The 12,629-nt window shown below is 40.2% G+C and overlaps 1 protein-coding gene and 1 long non-coding RNA gene across 2 annotated transcripts in view; one reads left to right on the forward strand and one right to left on the reverse strand.

Annotated features, from left to right (window-relative positions):
* LOC131878076 (serine/threonine-protein phosphatase 6 regulatory subunit 3-like) overlaps positions 1–8,550 on the reverse strand; it is a 31,206-nt gene extending 22,656 nt beyond the window's left edge. Inside the window, exon 1 of the mRNA XM_059223980.1 lies at positions 8,524–8,550. Within this exon, the coding sequence (XP_059079963.1) occupies positions 8,524–8,535 (12 nt within the window). The 5' untranslated portion in view covers positions 8,536–8,550. The remainder of the gene's footprint in view (positions 1–8,523) is intronic.
* Positions 8,551–10,797: 2,247 nt separating this feature from the next.
* On the forward strand, positions 10,798–12,571 carry LOC131878081 (uncharacterized). The gene is made up of 2 exons (XR_009372948.1): positions 10,798–11,538; positions 11,816–12,571. It is a non-coding gene; the product is annotated as an uncharacterized LOC131878081 (long non-coding RNA).
* The last annotated feature ends 58 nt before the right edge of the window (positions 12,572–12,629 follow it).

The raw sequence follows: 12,629 nt of genomic DNA on the forward strand, positions 1-12,629 counted from the left end.
TAAACACGAACTGATTTTTTCCCATTTCGTATTTCCATCGGATATCAGAGGTGGCTTAAGTGGCGTGCTTGAGCTCTTTTGGAAGACACGAGGAGGGTGGGTTAGACAACCTCTCTGTGCTGCTCAGTGTGTGACAATAGACGAATCATCATGGGAAATAATTGGAAGGCATTTCCAACTATCTAAGAGCAAAAGGCGGAGGCGATGGCAGGCGCCAATGCCGCTTTTTCCAGAGAGTGGACAACCTGTGACAACCTTACATCAAGATCTTTCAGTCGAAGTCCTCAAATTTAGGTGCCAGGCATAGCTAGATCACTCACAATTACTTTGATCTCTCTGATTGGATCCATTTAACTCTCTTGAGCGGTTCGTCGAACGAAGCTAATTTGAATAAAAAAATATTCGGAGGCATATTGGATATTGTGGCTCATTTTGAGTGGATAAACAAGAGTTTATGATTCAGTAAGCGTGTATTCCAATTAATAGGCCCGAAACCAATTATTGTGTCCAACAATCGAGGAAGATGTTTCACAGATGTTCTCACATTAATTTGCAAAATGAGACGGACTTCGTGGGACATTCTTTTCGCCGGCTTCGAAAAGCCAATACGGACATCGGGAAATAAATACGTAGAACTGATCCTCTTGAGGTTAATTAGTTCAGGATTCATACTGTCTATTCAATACTGTCATTAAACTATCATCCATGGAGAGATGAGTGTGCAGATCTAAAAACCATCATCCCAGCTTCGTAATGCGGAAGTGAGGGTATCAGGACACTTTGTTGAATCAACAGGGTTGAACTTTAATCTTTGAAGATTCATAATAATAAGACGAGATCAAGTCCTCCACCCCCCACAAACCATAATTGGGTCTGCTTGTAATGAGATTAGAAGGAAGCGGCACCGTTACGATTTGGCTTGAAATTGATGATAGCCGAAAATAAGGATTCCCAGGTGGATGAAATCTCGCCAAATCCACATCTTTAGGAACTAGGAATTCTCTGATCTGATCTGTTTTGAAACGCTTCATTCTCAACAATTTTATGCATTACGGCGAAACAAGTTGATGTACTGGTAACAAATTCCCTCTTAAGGTAATGTGGGGATGAGTCAAGGTATGTCAAATATTAAGATCAATTTCGTACATACGTAATAGGCTATACCAGAGCAACTAAAATATCACAGAGGAAATGTTTTTCTCTAAATCTGAATACCATTACAATCCAGCTCAAAGCGAAAAATGAAGCAGTGATTGGTTAGTTCCCAGTTCCAAAAAAACCTCCAAAATAAGACGATTTCACGGCATTTACCAACATTAAAAACATGTGCTAGAGCATATAGCAACTTTTTAAAGTGACACAACTGGATCAAGTAAGAGTTCGCAAGTCTTTCTTTCTTTGGTACTTTTCATAGTTGTACGAATCCAAAAGAAGCTGAGATCAAATGACTGCCAAACTTTTGCGAGACATACGCTGAATGTCTTGACTTAAAAGGTAACCACTTCATGATTATGACAGTGCTGAAAAGAGCGACCAATTCGAAGAGTGGAGCGAGCTAAAAATATTGGCGAACACCAAATTGCCATATTAACTTTGAAGGTTGGTTAGAGTCAAATCTTGAAATTCGTCAATATTCTCAAGGATGAGAAAAACTCCCACCAAAGTCAACAAGTTCTGCCAGGATTCTGTCTTCAGATATTCCAATCACGCTCAATATCTCCATAAACATTTCCAGCAATCAAGGCTCCTCCGACACATCCCTGGATTCCAATACCAAGCCAAGTGTGAAGACCCCTTTCAATTCTTTTAATGCATAGATTTCATCTACATTCAATAAAGGATTCATCCCCGGGTGTAATTACTAATTACTCCCAGATGTTAGTTAATTTCTTCTCCATTACAAATCCCCACGACCAACCAAGTGGCCAAGCTAGAACTGCCATTGTGTGCGAAACAGTTAAGTTCCGTGTGGTTACTATTTCCTCAAGATCATCATAAAAACCGACTTCTGATGGATGGAGGGGTCCAGGATGCATACCGCAAAGGGTGTCTTGAAAAGATGCAAAACTGAATTGCCACCCAGGGACGCCAAATGTACATTCCAGAAACAATATGTAAAGCTCTCATACATTTTGAAGGTTAAAGTTGAACGGAATTACGTGTCAAGGGGACACGGGAAAATTCCAATAACCTCCCCTAGGGGCTCGATTTCATTCTTGGCACTCGGGACATGGACGTGCATTTCAGAGACGGAATCTAAATAAAAATCAGTGCATTCATTCGCTGGGGATTGAATATTGGTCAAGCGAACCGAGACATGAGGAAACCACGATTCAGTTCCCACCCGAATCGAAGTAGAACTGTTCTTACGGCCACAATGCCAAAAAATGGAGCATATCCTCTATTTATGAATGATATATTGGCTGAGCATAATCCAGTTCGTTGGTTGGTCCTCAATAAAAAGAACAGTGTACGGTTCCACTTACTTTGACTAAAATGAGTAATTCATAATTCAAACATTCCTTGTCACAAAAGTGGAAAGGTTGTTCGTTACAATTCTAAAAATTCAAAGTAACCAATATTTTATGACTATTTTTACAACACACAGGCATACCTCTACATCCCTGTTAAATAAAACAGGCGTCTTCTCAAAATAGGCCTTGTTTACTTTAGGGTATGCAAACAATGGGGCAAATATTTCCAAAAAGACAATAACTAAAATTACCTGAAGTATTTGTGGCTTAAAGTAGAATCCAACAAGATTTCCCAGGTTTCCCCTCCTCCCATTTCTATAGTGAAGTACGCCTCGAATGGTGAAACTTTGATCGGGAATGGATCCCAAAATGTCCAGCCAGTGGTAGCAAGGATGTGAGGACAACAATTGTCAAGCAATATTCAATGGAATGAATGGTTTCCCAATGAAAAAATATTCTTGAAAGTGAATCGAATTCATCCATGCTCATTGATTTCATGTACAGAATTTCAGTCATTCGTTATCGCAAAAATGAGCCTCAAAAATAACTGAGGAGCAAAAATTCAAAGGCTGCGTGACTAGGTACAGAAATTCTAAGGTTGCGTGATCTCATTTTATCCTTCAGGGTGGATGCTTCCAGAAAAATGGATTCAGATTCTTACAATTCATGAAAATAAAAATATTTTCCGCTTTTTAAGGTCAGAATATTGGCAAATTTACTTGAGCATTCTGACCATTTTGCAACTTTTTGAAAAGTATTTCTATGAATTGAACGTCTGGATTCTATTTCTTTCCAACAGAGGGCGTTAACTATTTCCTTTTGACTCGATTCTCCGTTGTAGAGCGCCCTCAATGGAATCGTCCGCTCGAACGCTCTAATAAAATCTTCGAACAAAAATCATCGTTGATCTTGGACCAACATCAAGGCAATAATTTTGCTTTAAAATATGTTGGATTGTAAAGATAATTGACGATCTAAATGAATTTCATAACTGTTTCCAACCACATTATATCTATTCCGTTACACCCAGACATCCTCACAACATAAAACCTGGAATTTATTTCTTTGAACTGGAATCCTAATGATTAAATCTATTTTACAACTGTCACAAAATGGCAATTCATTAAAATTTAGCATATACAAACCCATCTTGTTTCAACCGTCACGCAATCTTCTGATTGAGGAACTTAGGTTTATCTGCCTTCAAACATGTGCCAATCTGAACTTTTTCGATGCATAGGGAAACGTTTCATCTTCTTTCAACTTCCTTGGTGATCGACAATATGAAAATGTAAGCATCCCATATATGTGTACAATATAGTATCTACGTACGTCCATATGTATCCATTTCGTACCCTACCGTTTGTCTCTGATCACTTTGGGCCCATTCTCCATCTTTGAGAGGCTATCATCTTCGGGTCTGACATTTACATTGGGAGGGAACTTGGTTCACCAATCTACCTCGAACAAAACATTACCCTGTTGTTCTTCGCTGAACTTTTCCGTCGTTCCGAACGGTGTCTTATGGTTTTAGAACCCAGAATTTAGGGTCAATTGAAATATGGCCTTTTGGTTTCAAGAGTTTTTATGATGTATCTGATTTCAGAATCGAGCTTGAGTAAAAGCGTCACACTGTAACACCATTTGGTATGAAATATTGCAAAACATTCAAGCGACAAGAATACCAAAAATGTTTTTCCCCTTCCATTCTGCAACATGAAAAAGGAATGTTCAGTAGTCTAAGATTTGTAAAAAGGTTTTCAAAAGATCCTGTGCATGAGGCGGAATGGCAGACCCCACTAAAAGTAGTTAAATAAGACCAATCATTATGTAACATTGACTTGTAAAATAACTGAAGCCAGATTGCGATTGTTTTCCCGTTAAACAAGTGGTGGTTATTAAACTTTCGTCGTTCTTTCAGAGTGAAGCAAATCGCTGTAGGCTTCAGGCAGGCGAATAATTTCAGGTACTGCAGTTATCCATACCACTTTTCGTCATGCAGTTATTGGCATCAATTTCATTTTGGAGTAATGGATAAAAACGTTTCACCTTCCAATCCAGTTCCTAAAAGCGTTGCCCGCGCATTTCTAAATCTGTTTAGAACTAAGGCCCACCCAAATGGTGTAGAAATGGGAAGACACGATTCCGGACATCTCGGAAGTAACTGAACAACCAAAAGATAGTCATTAGCGATGGTTCCAAGAAACTGATACTTCTTCCCTGTGTTTAGTACCATGCCAACCGGGTTAAATGTCATCAGAAACATTAGGGTGACCAAAACATGGCCAACGACGTTTGTGACATCTCAAGATAGTGAAAAATGATGACTGAACCCCAGTCTCAAGCAATATTTTGGTATTTAGCAAACTATCATTTGATCCCAAGGATTAATTAAGTTGGAATAGAGTACAAATGAAGAGTTAGTGACTGAGGTAGGCAGCAATTAATAGCCTTAACGTTGTCCCCTAATCATGAAGGTGGTGAGTAATGAACATTGAACAGGAAGTGATGCCATCTCACACATTGAGCATTGTACTCTGTCTGCAGACAATTCTGACACATTCCACACTTTCTACGTATTTTCCTGCATGAGGCCAGGCTTTAACTAACCAACAGCAATCATCGTGACTTGCATTCATCTGCACGTCAAGTCCAAGGATGGCTTTGCATTTCCGAACAAATCTCAGCTCCTGGTTATTAAAAATGAGAAGATGCCGTGGATTGTGTCACACTCGCAGCACCATTTTGTAACCCACAGGAACTAACTCGCAAACAGAATACGGAACTTGAAAGCAGATTCACATCTCGAAATCCAGAAAATGTCAAATTCGTGAAGTGTCGACCCATTCTCACTGTACCTAACGTGTTTGTGAACAAGTCCCGCCTTCAATCGACACGGTGAGTCGAGTAATTTTAGGAATAAAATACATAAGCCAAGTTCGAAAAATATCGAATTTAAATCGGTTTGAAAACAGTACTTGCGTTCCCTAAACTCTGAGCGAAACCTTATCCTGACCTTTGATGCGCCCATTTGTTTTCGTCACCCTGGGAGATTACCATTACCAGTTGGGAATGGCTGATATCCTATTTCTCGCATACTGAACCGGAGCTGGCAACAATATTTAATTAGTATCGTTGCTTTCCTGTTGGAAATGGGGTGTCAAGAGTGTGAGAATGCGTCAGGATGCAAACTTTAATGCTTGGAGACGCTTTCGGCAGCTCGTTTCCTTAGGAGATGCACCCTTTAATGGCTAATCTGACCAGATCAACACAAGGAACGAAGTGTTGCCATGTCATATTTCTCAGATTCTTAACAGGAAACGCATCAACAGGATTGGTAGAAACGCAAAATCGTGATTCTAGAGACAACGATAAGTGTGATAACAATTACATGACAATACCCAGCCAAAACCACTTTTGAAAGAAGACCGTGGTGTTCGTCATGGTGGTTTTGTGGAACCCTTCCCTTCGAACGTTGTCATTCCTCGCATTTGGTAAACAAGCATATGTGGTTCAAATTCCAAATGAACTTGATGTGTATGTAGCTTTAATGGTTGTTCGCTTCGATTTTACTTTTTACCGTGTCTGAGGGTTGGTTTAAGTGCTCCCCATTTGCCGTTTGATTCAATGAAACTGATTGGAATGTTGCTTTGCACTTTAGTGAAAGTTTTGTTATTTTGACATCCTGCTCATGAAAACATGCTTCATAACATATCACGCGGATGCACAACGAAGAAAGAACGAATTTGTTCAATGAATCGAGAGGTATAAAAAGCCGAGTGTTGTCGCTCATACAGGAAGACTTGACGCCAAAAAGCTTTGCAGGAGTTCCTTGATGTTATCGGATGAAACACGTGGAAATAAAGATGCCTTTACACTTTTTGTCGTCCTCTCGCTTTGAGTAGCGAGCACCTCAGTTTCTTCTCTTTATATTGGAAACACCTTCATTTCCAATACTCAAGAAGTCATGAAGAAAACGCATTTTCATAATTTTGACTTTGTATGATGGTTACCCTGCAATACTTCAGTCAATTAATTTATCATGAAACACCACAAACAATAAATTATAAACGTTTGAGAACAGAATCTGAAAATATACTACTTTAATTAGAAGTGTGTTATCTCACAATTCATAGATAAAGATCTTGTAGCCTCTCTTTTGACGAATGCTTCTTGGTGTTTGATATTGAACAAAAAACATTTGAAATAATCCATTTCCTTATTCAAATGTGGGTTGTCAGTTAGATTTAAGTACAGTTTTATATCACTCAATTGCATTCACGACTTTAATTCAAGTACATAGTTCAATCAGGGGTAATTCCACGCACGAACTCAACATGCTCTCCACACTGTGGGCCTGGATGTGTGGGGGATGGGTTCAATGATGGTTTTGGCACTCGAGAAAAGTCACTCATGATGGTCCACCACCTAGCCTTAATCACTCCAATAATTCATGCTGTTGCCTTGTCATGCCATTCTTGTAGCTACAATTCAAACCTCCCGCGTTTACTTCCTACCATTATTGTTGTCACGAAAAAAGCGGGAATTTCAAAAATGCTCAAGTACCGATAAGTGACCTTGAGCGAATGTACAGCTATAAAACAACAACCTTTTTAGAACTGACTCATGGCCAGAGAGACGAATGGATTTATTCTCAGAGTATGACGAGTTCATTCTAACGGTGTGATTGCAAGTGACATGACAAGCTCCAACGGGTGAACTTTGGTGTCAAAGGGTGAACTCCAAGTAAGCCGACGACGAGAATGCCAAACGTCATGCATGAGACTTCTAACCTTTTGAGCGAGCATAAAGTCTACTTTTGGGTGTGGGCAATATGATCACGGCGATTCGAACACGTATTGTTCATTTCAAGACTTGGGGGTGGAATCTGGGCACAGTTTCCTGACTCGTCTGTTCGTGTCTTTGTAATTTTTCACCACGGAGCAACAAGCCATGATCTCCAAATTAAGAAGAGGAAAAAAACCTTCAGTCTTTGTCGCAACTCGCTCGCCCACGTGTTTGTGAGAATTTATGGGATGTGACGAAAAACTTGATACAGAGGCGCACATAATAAAAAAGATCAGGTAATAGAGAAACTAATGAATCCGGACAAAATGTCAGGAAAATCAAGGCATCATTCCCAAAACCGAGGAGGAAGTCAAGCAGGCTGAGAAAACTATCACGAACGGACGGTCGGACTCACATTTTGAACAAAAGTGCCATTTTACTTGGTTCGTTGATTTCATTGCTTAGCGTTGTGCGTTGTGTTTGGAATTTCTTGAATAGAGAAACAAAACCCGACCATCATTTAACAGAAACACCGAAGAGAATTCTGGGATCTCTAGGCATAAAAGTCCCTCCATGCTCCCAATTATTGCTGTTCCAACAAGCTACTGAATATTAGTGCTTGCTTCGATTTGCCAACCGTAATTGGTTTCCCTCTAACCCCGAAAGATCTTCTTTGTTCAAGCTCAACCAACGTGCTATACTGAGAAGGTAATTGGGCAATAATTATACGATGAATCAAAGCAAAGTTTGGCTCAAATGTCTCTCGTAATTGAGACTGCCCCCAATAATCATCCTAGCTGGTCTGGTCATTATTACCCGCAACAACAACTCCGGATCCTAATCACCAGTTATGTAATGAGTTGGCTCTTTTCGAACTCGTATCGAAACCAGGATCAATATTGAACAATTGGCACCTTCTGATAGATTGACCGTTAATCGCCTTTGTCATCGCCTCGGTGAACTTATTAGTCCCGTCTTTATTGATCATGTTTAAGTCATCCTGAGATAGATCTGGAAACACCTTCACATGATGGATATGTCAAACGAACACACTTCACCATGAAGTCTTCTTTGGCCTTGGAGAAGCGACACTGACTTTTTGACTAAGGGGTTCAAGAACTCAGTATACGGTTTAGTGGTGCAGAAGGACTTGCGTAATCCGACCATCTCGTGCCATTGATGAGCTTCCTCTCATCCTAATGAAACCACTTCAATTGAACAGGGTGTTGTTTACTCACATTCAGGTCTCTTGTTCAGGTAAATACCAATTCATAATTGATGCATTAGGAGAACCTTTGGCAATACTGCAATGCCTTTTAGATCAACTGCCAATTTCACAGGTAAACTGGTAGACTGGAAATGCGTGAGCATGTTCTACTAGTATATGTCAAGATATTGAACATCTTTTCAATTTAGATGCAGATCAATAGTCCAAATACCACGAGTAAATTTCCAGCAAATTTGACAATTTTACGTTTTGATACGTGCGAGCACTTTCACTTTTTCTCATTTGCCGTTGTTTCACAATTAGCTAAAGAGAACAGTTTCCCCTAAATGCAGCACCCGGTCTGATGTATTTATTCCGAGAACTGTTTTCTTTCGACGAGGATGAGCTGAGGAGATTTCTTTCCCCGGTTGAGACGACGAAACAAGAGCGAGAGGCTCTTGAAAAATGGCGCCAAGGCCAAATACTGTTCATAACACGTGAAATCCAGGGTAACCCTGCCTCTTCATGGAATTTTGTCGCGCTGAGAGGCGCTTAATCAGAAGCAATGCAGACCTTGTCCGTGGTTTGGATTTGCATCTTTCTTCCTCTCAGAGAAGAACAACAACCTCAACAACCACAAGATGATGAGACCGAGGTCCCAGATTTCAAGTCACGACAAGACCCTTTTTGCTGGTAATTATGGTCAAGTTCGAGCAATGGCCGTGAAATATCTGTTGGGCAGATGGGCCCGTTTTTCCGAGATCCGCTCAGAAATCTGAAATCTGACCTCAGGGCAGAGGAAACCCTGGAGTTGATTCCCGTTAAAAGTACTTGATGCAACAAGGTGAACGAGTCTCTAAGTGTGTGAAGAAAATTGGCCAGGAATGGTTGGCATTCCGACATGAAGATGTTAAGGACGAATTCGTGTGCATCATTGCAGAAATTAACTTCTACTTCTTCAATGTGATGTCCGTTGCTTGATCCTTGTCAAATGCCGTGACAAACAATAGACGTTTAAGAAATCAATTTTACTCTTGAATTAAGTATAAAAAGAACTGAAGTTTTCACTGGAATTGAAATTGCACATTATGACAACATATGCATCCTACAGCATCGTAAGTGTAAATGTGGAAAAGGTCAGAAGTGGAGATATGTGCCAGAATTCTATAAATCTGGCCCCTCGTTGGGTTTTGCGTTTGTGCATTGCATTAGTAATCTATGGGCCTGACCTCCAAATCGAGGACCGCATTCAAAAGCAACTTAAGTGACGTCTGTTGATGGCTTTGTATTATAGGGATGTGATTGGATTTTCACCTTATTGGAACACTTGAGCAAGGCCTTGAACTTAACTTACATCACTTTCGATGAACAGATCTAAATTGGAAGACTCCTTCCTGATGATGAATGCCTAAATCAAAGCCTCCTTTCCTGTCCGTTGTTCAATCGACCTGAAATTCGATTTTGCCTTAACCTTTGATGAAATTTTGGGATTGGCTTTGTTGCCAAAACATTTCTACAAGGCTAGCGCTCATTGTTCAATGGAGATCCCAACGTCAGAAGAGGCTCTATTCTAAACCCAAAAGAGGGCATTTGATCCCTTAAGCAAGTAAGACACCTGAACAAATTCTATCTCTTACGTTCTTTAATCGTCAACCTATTGCGGAGTTCTCAAATTCAAATTTCCCGTTTAAGCTCTTTCAATGTCAACAATTCCAGTTCAGTTCAGGGTGACCCATATCAGAGATTTATCTGGTACACGTAATCTTGCAACCGCTTTTTGCTGGAACATTTACCAAACAAATTGGCTAGAACTAGCTAGAACGCATGTTGGGCTAAAACAGCTATATTGCGCCCCACCCTTTTGGGTAGAACGGAGCTAGCTCATAAACTTGCAGGTTTATGGTTCTTAAAATTGGCCGATTTGAATCTCCCACAATGAGTACACAAAGCACACAAAGACACTCCAAGGTATTGAGTGGTTCATGCCGAAAGGCCGCTCTCGTTTCATTGTTTGGCCTTGAGTTCAAACGTCATCCAATCAAAGCCCCACTCAACATCAAAGCAAGACATTGCGAGAAATTAAGCAATGCAAAGTGAGACCAAGAAGAAGTCGGAAGGTCAATTAGGCTTCCATTGTCATGCAAAGGATGATGACGGTCTGCTGGTGTTTAGAAATTCAAATTGCCTACCAAGTTTGGGCCTTGGCCGTGGTTGTCGTGTTCCTATGGTTATGGTTCCTAGGACGGCAATGTCAAGTTCAATCAAGAAATGTGAGCTGGAGATGAATTTGCATATCTCCTGCCTTCTTAGTCGAATAGATGGAAGGTCAAATTTTTGACTGATCTGAATCCCGCAGCGTTTGACTCCCTATATGGTCGGAGTAGCGGTTCATTAGGAGAGATAGATTTCTCTCGATTCCATTGACCTTGCTCGATTTCCCACAAATATTTGGGACTTCTGGTTTCGTTTTCTTAATCGAATTTACCGAAGATTGTCCGATTCTCGCCTCTGGGGTAACGAACGGACCATAGAGATTAAAATTCTCGAAGGTTTAAAGCTTTCAATTATTAAACAATATATTTTTGAAAGAACAGCACATCTTTAAGGGATATGGGGTAAATTGGGTTGGTGAGTGTGTTAATTTGCGAAATGGGTTGAATAAGTATTCTCTTTTTATATAAACTATAATTATTGGACCCTCATGTTACTGAGCCTTTAGTCACATCCTTTACAAGAAGAAATGCCCTCTTCAATTTTCAACCGTCATTTGGCAATAAATCCGAAAATAACTCAAAAAATGATGATCTGAATTTGCTCTCTAGAGATCAAATTCTATGAATTTGGCCCATTTCAACCGCAACAAAAACATATTTTTCATATCGGGATTCAGTGGTCAAATCGATTCCTTGTTATCATCCTCTCTCGCCATGGGATTCACTGCCTTATTTCTCTCACCAGAGTCGAGAATTCCTACGGTACATTGCGGAGACACCACACCAGTACGCAAATGGTTCCTCGTTTCTTTGGAGGAGCATCACCATTTCCTTCCTTCACATTTACTCTTCAACTGTATGTATATATAAGTGCTCAAAACCCAGTTGCATTTCTATAAGGAAGCAAAAGAGTTCGTCCTGCCAACAGAGCATTGAAGTCCTGAAGAAGCGTCAAGATACCGTCTTTCTAGTTCCGCCAAGGAAACCATTGAGGCCCAATTGAAATCCTAGGATCTCTCACACTTTTCGCAACGAGCATCCTTTCCTTCATTCCGTCACTCTTTGAGTGCAGATTCAGTGGATCAACCAGGGGGTTTGGTATTCCATTTTAACGTCTCTCATCCCACTTCCAGGTGTGGTAGAACCAATCCTAGCTATGGAATGGCATGAATGTGTGAGTGGAATGTAGGACTTGAATGATCTCGTCGTGGAGTGATTGTCAACACAGGCGATCTGCGAATAGATGCAGAAAGACATGATATCTTGAGATTCAATTGGAAGTGTCATGAAGTCCATGTGGAAGCCGGAAGCCGATGGAGAAGAAGAAGATTCTGCTCCAAGAAGAGTGAGTGTTGCCATGACTCGGTAGACTGCAAACAAAAACCGTTCCACAAACAGACATCATGATGATGATGTTGTTGATGATCAGGATTATCATGCAATCGTTGTGGTTACTGCAAGCTCATTGCAGCGATTACGTACACAATGGAGTCCGCAGAAGTGGCCTTAATCAAATTAATATAATCATGGATTTAAAAGACAAAGTATTTAAGATAACATAGCACTCAACTCTGGTCGAAAAAAAGGGCTCATTTTTAGTGTTTAGACTTGAGTCGGTTGCAAAAGTGGCAGTTGTATGCAATGTTGGTTTAGGCACTAATCATATCTTTCCAAGTGTTTTTTACAAGTTTGATCAAGTTTTAGACTCAACCACAATTAATCTTGCTCTCCGTTACCTCTGATTGAACCACTTTGGCACATTTAGTATGTATTGGATGTTGAAAAAAGTGAAGAGATTCTCTCATCACATTTGCATTTGTCTAGACCCTCACCAGTATAATCTTCCTCATTACAATAAAACAACGGTCAAGCTTCTTGTTGCAATCAAATCTGAAGTTCAAACCATGACTGAGAAAACCGCAAACATGGTAAAATATGCTAAATAGC

Source organism: Tigriopus californicus, chromosome 3 (genome assembly GCF_007210705.1).
Source record: "Tigriopus californicus strain San Diego chromosome 3, Tcal_SD_v2.1, whole genome shotgun sequence".
NCBI classification, from domain to species: Eukaryota; Metazoa; Arthropoda; class Copepoda; order Harpacticoida; family Harpacticidae; genus Tigriopus; species Tigriopus californicus.